The 21,236-nt window shown below is 37.1% G+C and overlaps 1 protein-coding gene across 1 annotated transcript; it reads right to left on the bottom strand.

Annotated features, from left to right (window-relative positions):
- Positions 1-3,296: 3,296 nt before the first annotated feature.
- prodhb (proline dehydrogenase (oxidase) 1b) lies at positions 3,297-20,653 on the bottom strand. Its single transcript, XM_020919088.2, is given in 15 exon segments — positions 3,297-5,624; positions 5,627-5,716; positions 8,675-8,763; positions 8,855-8,953; positions 10,124-10,299; positions 11,598-11,744; positions 12,110-12,202; positions 12,407-12,488; positions 12,575-12,648; positions 13,589-13,705; positions 13,794-13,858; positions 14,024-14,164; positions 14,251-14,285; positions 19,036-19,238; positions 20,254-20,653. Coding segments are annotated over 15 exon segments (1,854 nt in total). The 5' UTR covers positions 20,599-20,653; the 3' UTR covers positions 3,297-5,526.
- Between the last annotated feature and the right edge of the window lie 583 nt (positions 20,654-21,236).

The following is a 21,236-nucleotide window of genomic DNA, read 5'->3' on the forward strand; positions in this document are numbered from 1 at the left end:
GATATCGACAGAGCGCTGACAGGAATTACATGGTTTAACAGAACAGCTGTGTGTTCGGGAAAGGCCAGAACATGTTGGACATTATGCTGATAAGCCCGGCGCATGCACCTGGATCCAAAGTGGTTCAGCATGATGTTGTTTCTCAGTCGAAGTGGCCATTATCACCAGGGAAAAGCTGCCTGTTTACTAATTCATATGTATCATTTTTGTGCTTCCTGCGACTTGTGGGGCCACTCTTGGTGAAGTTTGCTCTCCCATTTCCCCAGCCACAACTTGGTCAGTCCTTCATGTAGGTACTCCTGAAGTTTAGTCAAGAGGTGATCCTAAGTACTACAGTAAAGTTGTTTTGTGTTATCCATACAGTGTTGTTGAAGTACCAGGCAACAGCAGATGAATAAAGTTGTTTGTGTACCTTTTAGTCTTATCCTGAAGTAAGACTCAGAGATCATCTAGTTCAAACTAAAGCACTTTTCTCGAAGCAAATAAACCTTGTTAAATGCAAAATTTAAAGTTTTGACTAAATGTATTGTTTATTTAACATTTGAATTAGCATTTATCAACACTAATACAGAAAACACTGGCTGACATTTCAAGTGGTTTTCGCAGAGTGTTATATATATTAAACGGCATATTTTGCTAATAGGGACACTGGACTAGTTATAGGGCTAATTGCAACTTAACCTTTATTGTATCCGCGCTGTATATACTGTAAGTTGACAGTATGGTTAACCCTTGAGCTCTGCTAATTAAAAATAGCAAGCTTTTTTTTTTTTTTTTTAACTCACTCAGCTCTTTCATGCCACAACACAAACACAATCCTGAATCAGAATCTGTCCAGTAATTTCAGTCACCCATTCATTACTGAAAGAATACTCATCGTTCCTTACATTTTTAGCCAAACGGATGCTCAGATGTAAACAGAAATATGACATAAATATAATCTTATATCATTTTCATTGACATCAATAGGCAGACTTATTATACTTTTGTATTCTGAGTGGTCACATGTATATATATACATGTTGAGGAAGACTGATCTGAGTCATTGCTAGACTAGTAGGTTTTGTATTACTGTATTTCTATATTTTATTTATTATACTATTACTATTATATACTATTATATTTATTATCTATTTATTATTACCATGTATAATTGTGCTCTTTTTTTTTATTATATGTATTGTGATGTGTGAGCTCGTGGTCAAATAATTTTGCTTGTGAATCAATACAGTTTGTCTAAGTAAAAAAAAAAAAAAAAAAGAAAGAAAGAAAAAGCAAAACACAAGGAAGCTCAGAGCAGCTTATGAAAAAGTACGTGCCTCTGAATAATGTTTGTAGGAAACTTGTGCTTATGTGATAACAATGTTTCTGGCTTGACAACAATAGAGTTCCAAAACATTTTAATTATTCATGATTTGGTGCATGACTGCCCCCTTGTGAATGCAATTAGTACTTTCTGCATTCTCAAAACTCAAATGCAAAAATGTAACGCAGATAAAAACTTTTCCATGTCATCTTAATAACACTTGTTACTACTACCACTGTGCAGTTGTGTTCATTATAATTCAGCAACAGTTCGAAATGATGACAGGTGGGAAAGAAAAGAATAGATTTGATTTCTTTTAATGAGGTTTTAGCAGTTTTGTGGTATTATCTGCCAGCACTGAAAGAACTTAAGTCTTAACACCTCATTACTGGAGGTCCATCTGAGGACAGCTGACATAATACAGACATAATTTGCCTTTTTAAGTTTGTAATCCTTGTTTAATGTCAATTAGAACTAGACTTAATGATGAATAAAACAGCAATATAAATGATGATTCAATGTATTTTGTGTCAATCAGTAACATGGTTTAGATCTATTGTGCCATAGATTTTTTTCCAGTATACTCAATCCAAAAATCTCCAAACAGACATACTTCAGCATCCTTTTCCAATCACATAGCACAATGTTATGTATATTATGCCAAATTGCATCATATTTTTTATTCAATTTGTCATCTGAAAGTGCGCTGTTCCTTGAACCAGTTGCATCGTGCTGCTGTACAGTATGTACTGCCATTCAAGCCACAAGGACACTGCAAACAAACAGCGTATGCGCACCCATGCTGGATGAGGAGTCGCCCTTCTCATATAAAATAAGCCAAAGTCAACATTCATTATAGAAAGTAAATGAGTCCTTGTTGACTCTGTAGCACAGCTGTGAGGGAGGTCTTGATAAGACTCAAAGGATATTCACAGCACATTACTAATATGTCCTCTAAATCATCTTTGTAATGAAAGCTGACCACTTATACTCAAGCTCCAAGTTAAAAAAAAAACTATATATATTGGCATACGTATACCCCAAGGCACGTCTTACATCAAAAGCAGGCCTGATCCTTAATTAAACCGATACAATACAGCAGCCGTGACAGCTCTGTGGCGCTCTGCCTCAGTAAAACTCAGCGGCCAATAAAGTTTCTTCAAGGCTAATGATTAATGTGTCTAATTTCTGTGATCTGTATTGAGCAAAGCATCATGGGTAATTAAATGATGGTCTACAGAACCCTTGTAGCAATGACAAGGCTGTAATTATTATCAAGCTTGGTTAGCCTAATACCAGTGCTAACTGAGTGTCAATAAAGCGCAGTGTGTCGTCTGTGTAAATAGATTAACCACTGTAACCAGTGTTACCATAACACTCATATTTATGTTTTAGTTTATCACTAAAGTACCTATATCTTACAATGTTGTTTCCTTATAACAAACATACCTGGAGTTTTGTTTTGTTTCATTCACACATTTTTAACGCACAAACCCTGCAAATTAAGGCTTTGTTCTTCTCTCAGACAGAAAACACTCCACCTTGTAATGGCATGCGCTAATACAAGAAGTGCTTTGTGTTTTTAAACTTCGCTTTCACTAGAATCATTTGGATGATCTCAGCTGTGGAATTGCCAGTCTCTACTGACAAAAAGTAAAGGTAGCTGTTAACTTCAAATCCACCACTTCATGATATCACCAGGTGGAACAGAGCATTTTGAGTTTTGGAGATGTAGACAGACTAACTCAAATACTCAAATATGTGTGAATGAAACAAAACAGGTATATTTTGGAGGAAGAGTCAATTTTGTGTAATATAGGGTTTAAATATTACTGTGTAGTATTGGTACCCCCAAAGGATAATTGACTCATACTCAGTGATAAATAAATTGGCTATGTAAAATGATACTAATTACTACTTATATTATATTAAGTCTATATTTACTTGTCAGTTCACATTTTCATTTGTTGTTTTTTTTTATGGTGGCAGCCACAGCCAAGTAGAGGTGTTGTTTTATATTGCTATTATTTTAATATATAAGGTCAGTGTCATTAATTACCACTTCTACTTCTTCTACTGTATAAGGTGTCTACTTTGCCCTTCTGCTGATATTGCTGTTCTGTTAACAGTGCCCTTGATTTTTTATTTTTTTTTTTTTAACTGTACCTCTATGTCTACAACTGCTGCTTTTCATTTTACATGCATGACCATTATCTCTGGCTTGAATGTAAGATGAGATGCTTTTTTTTTTGGTTTTTTTCCCCCTTTAACCCAAATCCTTTTATTATAAGAATAATACCTTATCATTGTGAACAAAGATGACAATAAACAAACAAGTTCCATTTAAATCTGAAAATAAATCCCATACATTGACATACAATTGCAATACTATTCACAGTGTTCACAACAAAATAAGCAATGGGCAAACTTCCAGCTTAATCTTGTATTACATATTATCCCATAAGAGGAAAAAATAAACAAACAAAAAAGACATTCCCAGGGACCTATATTATAAATACACACTTAATGGATACTGAATCTCTCTGCAACACTTGACTGACCAAGATTATACAAAAACGACATTCTTACAAGAGGTACATGAGACATTTTCTGAAAGCTGACTACACTTTCAAGCACAGCACAACATATTACAAAGAGTCTTCCTCCTGGGGCTGTCTGGCTGTCCGAGACCCCCCAAAAACTCAATGCAGGCGGGCGTATTGATGTCTCCTTTACGGCCATTTAAATCAAGCCTGTTATTTTTATTATTGTTGTCCCACTGCAAAATAAATAGGGTGATAAAAAGCGACACTGGGCTGCTCTGTGTGACATTTAAGGGAGTCCTCTTGGAGTAGTAAAGGTGCCGGCTTGATGGATACGGGAGCTTTATAGACAAGTGGGAGACTGAATGAGGAATGCTTAGAGATGCAAGGACAGACTACATGGCACATAGGGAGATAGAGAGCAGCGAGGATGGAAGAGTAACAGTGTTTCAATAAATTCTGAGGTATTAGATAAAGTAAAGTCAGTGCAGGCTTATAAACAGTAGTAGCTCTTAATCTATGGACTGCATCTTATGGCGGTGGAGCAGAGCTATAGGATGTTATGTGTATGTTCTGTGTTCATATCTGTTTTAAAAGAGAAGGTATCCCCTCTGCACATTATACATTTTGTTATGTCAAAGACCCTGTCCGTTCAAAGTCAATAAACAATCACATATGACTTTCTGTAGAAGAAAGCAAAGTTTAGGACTAGAGATGTACCAATTAGGGATGCACAGATCCATCTTTTTCAGTTCTTATACTGATACTGATACTTTGCTTTATGTATCTGAAGGTACCTGATATTAACTGACACCAGTGTAAGGACTGAAAATAGACTCTTCTTTAAAACACAATTAACTTCTCACACAAGAGATCAATATTGTGTACCTGTTATTTTTTTTCTTCAAATAACTACACAACAATTTTGCATGAATACAATTTCAAACATTATGAGGTGTTCTGGGTTAAAATCAGCCTGAAAACACAATATCCAATATCATGAGACCAATACTCAAACCAGCAATTCTGTCAGTATCGGTGCTATCAATCTAGCTTTTTCACATTTGATAGCTATTTTAATATCAATACTTTGGCTTTAAGTTGCTGCTGATATGTGATATGAACAGATACCAGTGTAAGGAACTGATAATGGAATTTTCCCCTCAAAACACAGTGATGAAATGGATCCAAGGGTGTTATATAACTGTTAACTACTGAACAACTTTGTATGAATTACATTTCGACTGAACCAATACCAAAATATCTGATAGCAGTATTAGTATATCTGTTGAATTCCTATTTTGGACAGTGCACTTGTGAGTTAGTTCCAGAACACATGCATATTTTCCTCAGATGCTGTGTGGAGAGGATACATTCAACAACAATAATGGATTTATATAGAATAGGGTGCAGTGTTAACAAGTACCTCAACTACTAGAGAGAGACTTTAAAATGTATTGTGCACTTAACATCTGAGGAGACTCTTTATAAAATACAAAACAGAGTAAAGATGAGCAATAATAGAAGAACACTTTGACATTCAGTATAGAGTTCATGAGAGGGACAGCTTTAGAGATCCAGTGCTAACAATAAAGCAGCACCCCTCCACATGAGAAGATCAAAACAGAAGACGTGACTATATCTGACATGTCCCCTCTCTCTCTCTCTGCATGCCCCTCAGTAGACAGGTCTGTGGAAGAGTTCTCCAGAGCCCACCCTGCGCCTCAGCTCCCTCCACAGCAGCTCGCGCTCCTTCTGGGCCCCCTGCATGAAGCGCGGTTCTCCTGGGCCCTCCTCGACAGGTAGGGCATCACCTCATCCACTGGACCATAAGGGACATACTTGTACACAGGGAAGCCGGCCTGGCCTGTAGCAAAAACAGAAAAGAAAGAAGAAAATGTGAATAGAATACAATGTGGTAAGTCTAAGTTTGCTGCAATATGTTACTTTTCTCTTGTGTACCTTCTGTTCTCCGATGAGAGGTTATCATGATTATGATTATGATTATTACTACTGGAATATTCATTAAATGTATTATTTTGCAACTCTTTAAAGGTGTTTCATTGATTTAAAAAACAAAACAAAAAAGTAAATAAATTCCTCTTCTGTGAGCAGGGTCAACTCTCCACACCTGACCTGTAACTTGACCTAGTGATGGAGACACATGTAATGCCATACAATGGAATATTCCTGGCAAAAGCATTACTGGGTCATTGGAGATAAGTGGGGAGTTGACCCTCTACCAGAGTGAATGTTTAAATCAACAGGAGTATACATTTTAAGTATATGTTTATGTATCCCTAAAACTTATATTTATCTATCCTTGAATTTGGGCCTTTAAAGTCCATAATGATCATTTGTTATTATAGCTATAATCTAGTTTTAATTGTCATGTTTGGTGGCTCTTTTCAAAAGCTCTGTACCTTGCAGCTGTTGTTTCTAAACCTGTCTAAGTCTATATGAAAATGAATACTTCACAGACACGGAAACAGTTGGAGAGTACAGACCTCTGAGGCACTGGCCCTATCTCACATATGCTTCAGAATCCACTAAACTAAGAAATACTGTGCCTCTTTGCCAATGCCTTGAAATTATTTTTATCTTACCCTTTCACTGAAACATAAGTGTTATCTTAGTAAATACAGTTAATTCATGGTAATAACTGGGAAAAGCACACTTCTGGCATTCTACTTTATTTCATCTTAATGTAATTAAACCCTATCCTAACACACTATGCAGACATGAATTACCAGGATAATTGGTTACCTGCTATATGATATGATATTATGATATGGCTTTAAGCCATGTTATAATGCTCTTACCTCCTCAAAGACCAGAGTAGTGTTTTGTTTCATTCACACATGTTTGAGTAATCCTTTATTATTTGTTTGTCTACATCTCCAAAGCTCAAAATGCTCTGTTCCACCTTGTGATGTCATTTATGAGTAGATTTCAAGTTAATAGTAATTTGGCTGGTGTGATTCCAGCTTCAACATTTAAATGCTGTTGTTGTATCCTTGGGCAAGACACATAACCCACCTCGGCCCTAGTTTGTGCATATGGTGTATGAATGTGTGCGTGAATGGCTGAGTGGTTCATTGATGTAAAGTGCTTTGAGTGCCTTGAAGGTGGAAAAGCACTATATAAAAATGTGACCATTTACCTTTAGTTCTGTAGAGACTGGCAATTCCAGGACTGAGTAATCCAAATGATTCTAGTGAAGATGTAGTGTTAAAAACACAGTGGATTACTTCCTGTATTACCACATGACATCACAAGGTGGAACAAACTGTTTTCTGTTTGAGAGAAGAACTTAGCCTAAATATGCAGGGTTTGCGTGTTGAACATGTGTGAATGAAACAAAACAAAACTGCAGGTATGTTTGTGATGAGGAAACGACATTAAAACATAGATCAGAAAATAGTGTAATATGGGCCCTTTAATACATTATCCTGACCTGTTAGTATTGTTTAATTTATAGCTTCCTCAATGTCAACTGAAAACAGGTAACCTTTAATGTGTTTCTTTTATGAGTGAACAGGACAGATCTATGTCTCCCTAAGCCTCACACTGACAGACAACTGCCTACCACTGCTGTCTATCTCCCCGACAAACAAAGTAGTTAGTGGTGAGGGCTTTAGACAGCTTGTCAATACCAGTGAGTGTCAGTTCATATGTCATGTTATGGACTGCAGACATGTGCTCTACCAACCAATGGAATGAGAACATCTGCTGCTGGAGACAATGCTGGAGTGATTGGTGTTACATGGAGCTAAATACGGTATGTAAAAAGGCTGTCAACATTAGAATATGGTTTATATTTTAGTACAGGGATGAGAGTCAGTGAAAATGAATTCTGTTGTTAGAGGCTTGAAAAAAGGTTTTCTAACACCACTGACACTATAGACTACTTTTTATGTTACTATAGAGTTAGAAAACACAGTATTCTGGTTGGGCAAAAGAACTGATGTTTACAGATTGTAGTCAGCCAAGAAAGTCTCATAATGTTAGATTTTTTTTAATGGGCACACGTATAATAGCCAGGCTGATGCCACCTAGTGCCTCCGCTCAATTTCATTTCTCTCCAGCAACTAGGTCAGGAATCAAAATACACTAGACGGTTCACAAAAAAAAACAGCAGTGCAAGTTCGGGCACCAGCCAATCAGCAAAGAGCCGTATATTCAGTGTTGTCAATGATTCCCGAAATTGAGGATTTAAAGCCAGAATAAAGAGCATGTTTGGTGAATTTTATCAAGGGGAAAGACATTATTGCCCTTCTTCCTACAGGATTTGGAAAAAGCTTAATATACCAGTTTTCCCCATTAACGGCGCATTACATATGTGACTACCAAATACCAGTGATTGGTTAAATAAAAAAAAGTAGACAACTACTGTCAAGCAAACGAATTCCAATGCTGCGAGGGCAGATTGAAACCGGCGGATGAATCGGGCTAGATGTATATAGCTATAGTATTAAAATTGGTATTGGAACTGAAAAAGCTGTATCGATACATCCCTGGTTGGGTCCACAAATTTACCAATTAATATTATAGATTATGGCTTCAAGTAATTTCATTTGACAACAAGAAGATAATTTCTTAGAGGTCCAGTCTTACGCTAAAAGGAGCTTTTAGCTGTGTTTTTTTGTTGTGTTTTCTGTTTGAGAAAAGAATATGCAAGGTTTGTCTGTTAAATATGTGTGAATTAAACAAAATAAAACTCCAGGTATGATTTTTTACTGAGGAAGCAACATTATAACATAGATCAGAAAATAGTGTAATATGGGCCCTTTAAGTATGGTTAGTGTGTAATGTATTTCCTTACCAAGTGGAAAGCTGATCTGATCACACATTCCCAGTAGTTGTCCGAAGTACACCTTGTTCTCCCTGGGCGTGAGACCGAGCTCATTCATCCTGAAGAAGAGAGATACAAAACAAATCAGGTTAGATAGAAATAAAGACACAGATCAATACTAAGCATTTTTTCTACAGGCAGATTCCCTACCGCCTCAAGGTGTGTTTGACTGTGTCCTCATTATGTGAAGCCACCATCACGTTAGCCTTCCCATTCAGAGCGATCTCGTCCAACACAAAGTCCAGGCACCTGATTCAAACAATGGGGAAAAAAGTATCATTTGAAATGTATGTGGGAAAGATTTTGATTTGGTATACATAATATTCAAGACTCACGTAACTGATCATACTGTAAATATTTATTGGTTTCACAGTGATATATTTTGAAGCATTTGTATTTTGGTGTGCATCAAATACTCTTTAACATGTTTGGAACTGGAATGAAGTATTCAAGATGAAGACACTCTTGGGTGCATCCTGTATTATTATAATGATATGATCATACTGGAATGGGAAGAAATTTTCATAGAAGTGGAATATATTTGACTCTTGCTCAACTGGTTGGTGGCGCGATGCCAGCTCCCACAGATGAATAATGTTGTTGTGTCCTTGTGCAAGACAGTTAACCCCCCTTGCCCCCAGTGTCTGTGTACACAGGTATATAAGTGTGTGTGTGAATGAGTTGTTCCTTATTGTAAATATAAAAATCTGACAATTTTCCATTTTGGACATATTGCAACACTAGGGCTGAAACAAATTAATCAGTTAATCATTACGAGACATTTGTTGCTTCTTTAAAATAGTAAGAGGCCGACCCTGTATGATACGCACTATATTATTGTTTGTTGAAACAGCAGTGATAGACATACAATTATATGTTTGTAATATATAGTGGAGCTTAGATATTAATCTCAACCATAGGGAATGCAACATTATAGAGAATACTGCATAATGTACACAGTGTAAATAAACATTAAGTATCACATTAACATTTAAGTAGCATGGTATGTTTCTCTGCAGGCTTTAAATAAATATGTGGCATATCATACCACACAATCTGGGTTCACATAGCGCATTAAAGAGCCATGCCGCGTGCTGTTTACCTCAAAAGCACATTCAGAGCAGGTTGCAAAAAGCCCTATTTTCTCCTCTGCATAACCTACAATCTTGTTCACTACAGGGATACCTCTTTGTGCTGCTTTGAATAAGGTCAAAAGAGTACAGCACTGAAATTACACTGCTTGTACTGGGGACAATGACACAGAACAGAGTAGTAAAGGATGTTGAATTAGACGCCAAAGGTCCGTTTACTTAAACCTCTTTCATATGAGTGTTTCAGAGGTCTTTTTAGGCTTCATTATGCAGAACATACTTGTCTTTCTATGACCAAACGCTGGTATTACAGCGTGTGTTCTCTTGCCTGTGGTACATCCTGTTGGTGGCCTCATAGTCAGGGTTAATCGGATCCTCATATCCTCGCTCCTCTGCTCTCTCTCGCTCCTGGTACATGTAGGCTCCCCTCACCAGCTTAGCAGCAAACCTCCATCCCTCACGATGGGACAGTTCTACATCCATGCTCACACTGTTATAGGCATCCTGCAGGGGAAATACGGTTAGTACTTCAACACGATAATATCTAGAATCTGATGTCTCCATTACAAGCACTGGAGCAGAATTGTTTGGCTTAAATCAATTTTATGAAAAATAATAAAAACCCTGATTTCCCTGGAAATAACACATTTAATTAAGAACATCTCAAAGGAGTGACCAAATCTGATTGGCCAGCACACTCAGCGGGACTGAGGCAGTTTATTGGAGGTAAATAACCAAAGAGTAATTCTAGAAACAATCATAAAGCAAATTATTCTCATTAGTTAAAGTTATATATTGACAAAAATAAAGGTTAAAATCTTAAAATGATTGCCTTAAACACACGGGTTGACCCTGGTGACTTTTGCTACCCTTGGGCTACTCCAATGAATGCATTGGCATTTAAAATTGTATAATGTGTATGACATTTTTAAGCACTTGGTCACCCACTGTGGGCAGCAGTTACAATGTACCAAGAAAAATAATAGCAACCACTTAATAACAAGTTGGCAGGCTAATCAGGCAATGCCTTTTCACCAAAAGCATTCTGAATAAGGAAGTGCTCAACACTTTGTTATTGTTTATGGGTGTTACACAACAATGGCGACAGGTGTTGCCTGCTGTGCAAGTGGAACCTGCCTGAGTAAACAGGATCCCTCTCTCTTTTGAGAAGGAAGGCAAATAGTGTTCAATATTTTGCAATGAGAATAATATTATTGAGGGATTATCAGACTATGTCACTTTACTGCGCATGTCTCCTACAGAACGAGCCACTGCCCTATTTGTATCATGTCGTCTCATTTCCAGCAGATTTCAGGCTCTCTCGGGAGGCAGGGCTAGATGTGTCAATCAGGTATGAGTGGATGTCCAGCTACTGAAGTTTAAGACATTTCTTCTTGTCATGTATGCACTCACCTGCATTTAACACATATGGGTCATTAAGACATGTCCCACCCACTAATGTTAATTTTGCATCATAACATATTTTATCACAGGGCGATAAACTGCTTCAGGGCACTGACAACAGCGCTAGCTAGAGTTACAACTTCATGATAACTGCGCAGATAGAGGTGCTTTCTGCACTCAGGCTGCGTGCACATTTCCTGTGATGATAAACAAATAATCTGTCTAAAGGATTGTTTCAGTTTTGCACAAGATGTTTCATCTGTTCATCCTATACAGTACACAGTAAATACAGTTTGATGTAAATTAGACAATTTCTCCAAAGCTGTGGAGCTGTGGAGTTTTGTTAGTAAATGCTGTTTCTGTGCTGTAAACATACTCTGAAATGTGTGTGTTCTGACCTTGAGGTAGCATTGGTAAGTGTTGAAGATGACGGGCTTCTCTTTGTTGTAGATCTTTTGCATGTTTACAGTGAGTCTGCTGATAGCAGGCTGTAAGTAGGTTTGCTCTGCATCCACCATCAGACGCACCCCGTTCTCCACAGCACACTGTAAACACATAAGCCCACACTCATCTCTGTACAGCAAGTGTCATGAGACTCTTAACAATATGGTGCATGTGTCACTGTGCTAATTATACCGGTCATTAGCAGCAGAGCCAGCACACACTTCATTTCAGCAGCTCTATTCTCTGGGAGACACATCTTTTTATATTGTGGATATGTGGATAGCATGGCAGGGATGTGTGTAATGAAGACATATTTCAAGAAGCTTCACTGAAAATGCCAAGACAAAGAAGGAATGTTCTACTGTATAAATGAATTTAAAAAAACTTTCCAACTTTTTGGCATGTTCCTAAGAGAAAAACACAAATGCGCTGGGAACACACTAATGCGTTTTTAAAGGGAGCATACCTTGGCTAATACATCTATACGCTGTAAAATCCGCTGCAATTGCTTTTCATCTTCATCTGTGAAATCCTTCAGTAGAGGCTCCAGCTTGCCCAGCTACAAAATAAAGATAAATTCACAAATTCATTTTTCTAGTCATGCAGTATATAGAATATTTTACTTATAAAGACAACTTTCTCTTTCCTATATTCTCATTTGGTGTTCTAAGGGCTAAGCATGGCAGGGGAAACATACTAAAAGATTAATATAATGATTTTTTATAGCTTTTATATACATATACTTGATACTTTTTGCACTTACCTCAACATTTGGCACAACTAGCAAGTCAGCGCTCCTTTCTCTATCTTCTAAAAGGCTGTTCCAGTCCAGAACATCGATGGTGCTGTCAAGCCAAAAACATGATATTGCATTTGCTTCAGAGCTTCTATAAAACATGGTGGATATAGAGTAAAGCCAGTGTATTCTCACCCGCATGACCCTCTGTTATTTTCAGTAAACCAGCCATGATAGTCCCCAGTGGCTCCCAGTTTGGTCAGGTATTCCTATAGAAGCACACAGACAAATGTAATGTGTTTTGTTGTCAGTAAAATGTAACTAATAACATAACTAATACCTGTAGATTTAAAGGGCTCATATTACACTATTTTCTGATCTATATTATAATGTTGTTTCCACATTGCAAACATAGCTGGAGTTCTGTTTTGATTGTTTATTTAAGACACAAATCCTGCAATCTAAAAACACTCCACCTTGTGATGTCATGTGGTAATACAGGAAGCGCTCTATTGTATTTTTAAAATCCACACACCTTCACTAGAATCATCTGGATAATTTCAGGTCTGGAATTGCCAATGTCTACTAAACAAAATGTAAAGGTAGCTGTAAAACTGACACTTCATGTCATCACAGGGTAGAACAGAGAATTTGAGCTTTGGAAATGTAGAGTAATAAAAAAGGATTGCTCAATCATGTGAATGAAATAAAACACCCAAGGTATGTTTTTGAGGAGAGAACAACATTATAAGGTGGCTTAAAGCTCACAAGAGTTATTTTTGTGTAATATAGGACATTTAATGTACAAGAACAGATAAGTGTCATGTTAAAATAAATATCTGAAGTTTACATTTGTCCTCTTATATATCGGCAGGTGGCCTACATTTATATGGACAGAAGAATCAGACTAATATAATATCAAGAGCAATCTGATAACCCAGTAATTAGATTATTAGCATATGATCACAGGCACAGAAATGTGATAATCTAAAACACTGTGCAGATTTAAAAAATATAGTTTTAGAAAAAAAGCAGTATTTAATTTTTATTTCTGTCCATCTTTTCTATTTTAGTGCCATAAAATAATATCCCACTCCTCCTTCGTAAAAATCCACTGAACTGTCAAATGATTGATCAAAACAGTACAAGATGATAACAAAAAGGAAAAAAAAAAAATCTAAATGGAAAAAAATCAAAAATTTTATTTACCTGTAGTTGTGTTAGGTCAATCCTCTGTTCAAGAACTCCTCCACTGGCCTTCCCCTGCTTCAGGGCCAGAAAATGAAAGAATCTGTGCCACTTTACCAAGACCTCTGAGAACTCCAGCTTCAGAATGAATAAAAAAAACATCATGTTCAGTCCAGTCTATTTCATATTCCTCTTTAAAAAGTCCAAATTTGTTCCGAGCACCTACCAGAAATTGAGGTCTTCCAAGCGCAGTCATTTTGATAGCAGAAAATCCATCCATGGACGTTCCACCTGAATGCCGGATACACTTAGCATTAAAAATTCAAGATATGAAGTCAAAAAGCATGCTGTGTTGCAAATAGTGGTAAACAGGGGACTGTGAATTGGTCTGGACAGTCAGACATGGTTAAATAATTCAACACAACATTGCGTTATTTCTACACTGGATTTACCTACCTGATGCCTTAATACACTTGATAAATGTGGCCATGTGTTGGTCACATTTGGACTCATCTGTATGGAAATATGTTGGCGCTCTGCGTGCTCCGCCATGAAGGCTTGTGTGCTCTTGATATTGTTTCCCTTCATGATCGTTGCCTAGGGATACACACAAATTTGCATTGAGATTACTCCTAATTACATCATTCTACCTCAAAGAATGAGAACAAAATGAGGTGGCTTACCGAGGATGCTTGTGTCTGTGGCAGAGACACAGGAGCTGAATTAGGAAGAATAGAAAGTATACACAAAGTTAGCTTGTTTGGGTGGGATTACTCAACATGGAAGTTTCACAAGATTTCAACAGACAAGCTCATTTCACATAACAAAAAAGTGTGTCTATTAGCTTGTCATGCCTGCACTGAAATAAATTTAGTCCTAGAATGAGTGTTGTTTCCCATTTGCCTATCTATTGAAAAAACCCAAAGTTTACTTGTAAAACCAGTTAGGAGAATTAATATTTGCCAAAAAGATTATCTTGAATGACAGTAAGACCAGAAAAGTACATGTACAGCTCATTATTTTTATGTACTTCTAACTTTTCTGCTATAGGGTCTGCCATCTTCTCGCTTGTCTCTATGGAGATGTGATTGCTCCATAGAGAAAGGGATAAAAGTAAGTAGCACCCCAAAACCAAGACAATAAGATTACATATATTACAAGGTGCTTTTAGCCATAAAAACAACCATAACTGAATAAATCCTACACTGTGAAACATTACAGGCAAAGAAAGAACATCTTCATGGGGACAAGTAGATGGTGTACAGTTCTCTATACCAGAAGGATTACATTGTTTAATTTTAACATAAATATTGCACATTGTGATTAACTTGTGGTTCACCTAATGGAGCTCAACAGTGACCACTCACCCCACGATAAATTTCTCATAAATTTTTCCCATAGCCTTTCCAAAAAATAAGAAGATTAAATAAAATATAAAAGTTTGAAAACTTGCTCAGGGCTAATCAGCTTTGTGGTAACTAATGACCAAAAGATCTATCGATTTAAAATCTGGTTCTGAAATGTTATAAAAAGTGTTTCACATGTGCTTTTTGGACTTCATTTTCATTTTATTTATTTGTTTAGAGCAAAGTAAAACAAAATCAACAGCAATAACAAAAACAACAATATGTACATGTACATATTTGAGACCTGCTCAAAAGAAGTACGATGAAAAAAAAAAACTAAACAAAAAACTTATAATGTCCTACCCTAGTTGTTTTACATAATCAAATGGTTGACACTTTTTTTTTTTTTGTACTTTTGGAGTGCTTACCTATCGTATGCATTTTATAAATATACACACGCAACTATATACCTTAACTTGACTTAACACAGCTGTGTTATGGATATTTGTCACCATGTAGCTGCTTAGCCTTCGCAATGCCTTTGAATTTTTATTTTTTGAAAACTCTTTGAGAAAAATGAATGGAAAATGTACTCCCGGAACCATAGGAGGCAGCCGCTGTTGAGCTAAATACAGAGAAGACAAATAATGCTTAGTCTTTATACTTTTGTGCTTAAATGTCACTATAGATTGCTGCTTATTGTTGAGTTTGTGTGAAGTTAGATGAGCAGACCTTCACCTTATCTTTCACAATAAGTCTGTCAGAATCATTGTCAACATCAAGCCTTTTACTCTTCCTTATGTCTCCTTGTGCAAAGAACTGACTTGTGTTGTTGTTGCCAGTATCTTGACAGATCATTGGAGTGTCTGTCTACACCCGCTGCCTGAGATCAAACTGGCTTAATGTGCCCTGTCCTCCCGCCTTATGGTTTGAAGGTGTATATATATATATTTGCCATACAAAAGCTACACTGGATCTGAGTTTTTGATAGCCCTTTTGATGTTCCCGAGCAGCAGGCCTCTGAAAAGTTATATCAAAGCTGAGCGCAATATCTTGTAACAACTGATGCTATATAAAAAATAAAAAAAAACTTACATTGAGCGAAACAATCAAAACATCTCCAAAAGTAAAGGTATCAACTGTTAAAGCTGCACAAGCTGTGACAAAACTATAGAACAACTTTGTGTATCGCCCTTATTACGCTATTTTGTGATCTATGTTATTTGTTGTTTCTTCATCAAAAACATACATGTGTTGTTTTCATTTACACAAGTTTAACACAGAAACCCTACACATTTAGTTTGAATTCTTCTCTTAAACAGAAAGCACTCCACCTTGTGATGTCATGTGGTCACAGGAAGTGCTCCACTATGTTTTTAAGCTCCATACACTTTCAGTAGAATCATTTGGATAATTTCAGCCCTGGAATTGCTTATCTCTACTGAACAAAAGGTAAAAGGAGCTGTTAACATGAAAACTACCACTTCATATCACAAGGTGGAAAAGAGCATTTTGAGCTTTGGAGATACAGCTAGACTTTCTATCTGAAAAAACAAAACAAAATACAACTCCAGGTATATTTTTGATGAGGAAACAAAATTCTAACGCTGCTCAAAGCTCAATTTTGCATAATAAAGGACTATTAAAGCCAGCTGTCAGGGTAGCGTATTCAAACTATGGCTGAGAGATTAATTGCAATCAAACCAAAATTTGAAATGACACAATTAGCAAATAACAAAGGCTGCAATATTTTAAGTATCATAATTTCCTCCACAAACAATAAAAAATTTAGTGTTATTCTTCATAAAAATGGCTAACCCTGTAGCTTAGATCTGCACAAGCAAAACTGCAGCAAAACAGAAACAAAGGTGTTGTCTTTTTGTCAATTCCTAGATGTGTTTAAAATGTGAACTAGTTTGAGCAGAATCCTATAATTAAAAGAGGAAGCGCAAATCTAATCACAATTGCAATGTTTATTTTTCAAATCGTTCACAGCCCTAATTCAGCCACTTGATGCCTAAGTTTAAAGCTATCAGCTTTGTTTATTCACTCCATTTGCTCTTTGTAAATACAGAGAAAGAGAATGAGATGTGAAAAGGTCAACCCATGTTTGTTCCATAAAAAATACAAGACATTTTAAAGTAATATTTGGTGGTTGATTTTCACTCATTTTAAACCATGCTTGCAGTAGATTTTTACAGTTTTGACCAGTAGAAGACGTTATCTGCGAGGCTGCCTCCTACAAAATATTGACGTAAGTGAAAGTTTTCATCAAATGGCGTAATACATGGAGTGTACTGAAAGTACTGAACTCAACTTTCAAGAAACTAGTCTTTATATGTAGTATACAGTCCATGAGGTAGTGCAATGTATTACCGTAAATAAATTAGACATTTCTGGTTGATCAAATCTAGTGCTGATAAAGTGGATTAAAAGTGCACTAAGTAACTTTTCGGTTGGGGGGTCTGTCAACTTCTTATTTCTACGAATATGTTGTTTCTCTGCTTCAAATGTTTCCACAATTTGACATTAAACAAATCAACCTTATATTTTTTCAATTACAGGTGGATTTATAGTTCAAACATATGCAGAAAAGAGGCATTCTGACTGTGAGCAGGTTTGCCTCTGCACAAATCTGACCAGCAACTTAGTCTGGGTTGGTCTCCATGACGATAGAAGGGTTTAATGCCATACTGTGAAACAGCAATGACATCTCCATGTAGAAAAGCACCCTCCACCAGAAAAGTTACACAATGTACCTTCAAATTAGCAAGACATTTAAGACTACAACTATACAACAACAATTGTTAATGTTGTCAAAAATCAGATACTAATCAATACTAAACTTAATATAGAAACTAGATACTCATTTGAGCAAGTATCAATACTGTAAAAAAAAAAAGAAAAAAGAAAGAAAATATAGTACAATTATTTTGTGCTGAAAATTACATTTACTGTTCCATTGGAGGACCATAGTCATCTTCATTGTGGTATCATAATCGCTATTGAGTACTGTTTTGAAAGTTTGACATTTTAATATCATGACAACACCAGTATGTATTCCAACAAGTTCAGTCCTACCCAAATTAATAATTATTTAATTCCTACACAGTGACCTCCACCTGTTTTTACAACAACCTTTTACAATAACCTTGTGTAACAGCGGCCACTAGTGTTTGCTTTTAAAATAACAGTGTCTAATTTAAAAGGTATTAGTAATGGTTTATTTTGCTAGAGTATTCCTTGCGTAATAAAGGTAACTGCTGCCCAGAGGCGGTGTTGCATAAGACTTGTGATTTGCCTTGGTCTCCTTGTGGCACTAGATTCCACAGAAGTGTAAAATTCTTCCCAGCCAGTCTAGTATCATGGTCAAAACAAACTCCAGTCATTTGATCAGCTCAGTCTTGTGACAACTTTAGTCTCGAAAGCAAAAGCAAGTCAACACAAAGTTGGAAAGGGACTATATACATGCAACACTGAGTAAATGTATTCCACTATAGTTGCAACTTAACAGACTATGTGTAAGTTAAAAAAAAGACATTTCTCTTTTACCTCTCCAATAACCTAACCAAATTGTATACATAAATCTCCAACTGTCCAGCGATAAAAGCTACTACTTATACAACTATTACATTTCTGCCTCAACTATAACAAATTTACAATTGTCCCATTAAAGGTGCACTGCGTAAGATTTCTAGTGGAGGGTCAGACTGCCTGTATGTCTCCATGGAAATGTTGTTGCTTTGTCTACAATATTCCACAGTATAGATTAAGCCTGTCTCTCACACGGGAGACAGTTTGTACCAGTATGCAACATTACAGTTCAGATCTATGGAGAGTCGCCCCTATTCACTGAAGAAATTATTGTATTTTTGAACAATACAAACACCCGTAATGAAGAAATGCTCAATGTATATGTTTATGGTCATACCATGGAACATTCCAGGCAAAGCAATAACATCTCTATGGAGACATGTAGGTGATGAACCCTTCACCAGAAAAGTTGCACAGTGCAACATTAAATGAATGAACGTATACTATTCAGACTAATATGGAAAGTGGCTGTACGTTGCCTTTCATGATTTTCAGTGAGTTTGTGATTACATTGTAAAACTTCCATACCCTTTTTCCTCTGTTTCCTCAGATCTGATGTCTTCCTCAACGCTGTAGTCCAACACAGAGCCCACGCCATAGGCCTGGTTCTTTTGGATGAGGGGTTTAATGGCCACGTGGTCCTCACCAGCCACAAACTGGCCATAGAAGGTCATCTTCATCAACTGGTTAAAGGCTCTCGGCCCCAGAATCCTCTTACCCAATGCAGTAATCTGGGCAGAGAAAAATGCAGATGTGATTCTGAATAAAGAGTTAAAGGAACCATATGTAACCTGCTCTGTTACTGTTTTAAAAAGTATTAACTGAACCTGGGTTGCAGTGTCTTAACCTGTATATAGAGGACATATACAATCGTTTTTCTCATTCTCAGAATATGGACAGGCCTCATGTGAATATTTGAAACCTTTAGAATTCACTCAATAAGCCTCTGCTGCATGACTGGCTGCAGGTGCTTATGTTTATGTAGTGTTGATTCAGATCAGAGACCTTTTAGGTTTAAAGCTGGATTTCAGCATTGAAATTAGCAGCCCAAATGAGAGAGGAATTCTGCTCTACTTCATATTTGGATACACAGGTAGGTCGTGTTTGACATGTAAGAACAAAATCTTACTTACTGTGCGTTTAAGCAAAAATTGAGTCTGAACATGTTTTGAAGCGAGCAATTCTTGACCAACTACATTTTTGTTATATAATTGTGTTTTAAAAAATATTTAAATTGAACAAGAAAAAAAAGGCTAATATGGGCTACTGCAGGCTATGTAACTCACCATTCACATAGACTCACACAAACTTGATCATGAAAATAATTATGTGACATTGCTTGCTGTGGTGTTGTTGTACAGTGGTGTCTCTACTGCAGTGCTGTTCACAAGGCTTCTTCTAACGTGCTAGAAAACTGGTTGTAACGTGAGATGTCACTGTTCCACGTGAGCCTGAGGCATTTGAACATGTAAGAGCTCACTCATGTAATGACCAACAACTCTGTTTACAATCTGTTTTGGTGTATATCCCTGTGTTAGTTGTGTTTCCTAATAGGGTTTTGGCCTGTATTTATAAAGTATACAAATCTGCTCGCGGGCAATAGCACATTTTGGACATTCTTCTCAAAATATTTTTGGTACAAACTAACAGAAATACCTGAGGTGTGAGCGCCACAGATGGACCTAGGCTGGGTACTATGGACATTCTAATGTGTGGTGCACAAGCGGCCAGGTTGCAGCTCATTACCTCTTGATTCTTGTCGACAAGGAAGTCATAGGAGCAGAGTTTGAAAACCACCAAACTTCTGAGCAGTTCTAACGAGTCTTTGCTCTTATACGCCTCCTGGGTCTGTTCAAAGTCTACGGAGATCTCATTAGCGCGGCTGGGAGGAGAGCTAGGGCCGTGCTTCTCTTGACCCAACTGTCCGGGACAGTCCGACTCCTGCTCGGTGCCGCTGACGTCGCTGTCCGCCGGTGCGTGCTCTGTCCGCGCAGCAGAAACAACTGAGGAGCTGGAGCGGGCTCTTTGAGGAGAGAGGAATTGTTTAACCCCTGTCCGAGTCAGGGATGGCACAGTCCTCACATGAAACATGAGTTTGATAAGTTCCCTTTCCAAGTGAAAACTAAAGCGTCTGTTGCATCCGCTGCGGTTGGTTTGGCTCCTCTGACGCAAAGTGCCCGGAGCGCAGGTGCGCACAGTCCGCCCTTCTGTCCCACCTTCCCTTCTTGTCCTATTACAGGCTCTGCATGTAAATGAAGCAGAGTCGCTCATTATTATGTAATTATAACAATGTTTTTGTCTAAATTCCTGCATAAGTGGATATGTTTACTGTTAAATATATTGTAGCGACCTACAAACTGTCGCAATGCTTTATGGGATTGTTTTTATTTGGGGCTAGTTATTGACAGGGGGGGCTGAAATATGAGCCAACCTGTTCTCACGGTTTTCTTATCGTAACTGTCGTTACAATATTTAATGGTTAGTTATTCCCTCTCAACAAAGTCAACAAAGTTTATTTTATGAACTAGGACACATTCCTGCAATCTCTTCATGTTATCAATGAATACAGTTCTCTGCGCAGCATGCACGCACTTGCAGCTCAAAGAATAACTTGTTTGCTTAAGTCTAATGTCTCATGTAGCTTCCATTGTTAAACAAAAAGAAATATAATAGCCTACTGTAACTTTTTACTTTCTAAAACAAATGTTAATATGCAGTTAGTTCGCAAC

This window comes from Boleophthalmus pectinirostris, unplaced genomic scaffold, assembly GCF_026225935.1.
Source record: "Boleophthalmus pectinirostris isolate CB_2022bp ecotype Guang Dong unplaced genomic scaffold, ASM2622593v1 HiC_scaffold_4, whole genome shotgun sequence".
Taxonomy (NCBI): Eukaryota; Metazoa; Chordata; class Actinopteri; order Gobiiformes; family Gobiidae; genus Boleophthalmus; species Boleophthalmus pectinirostris.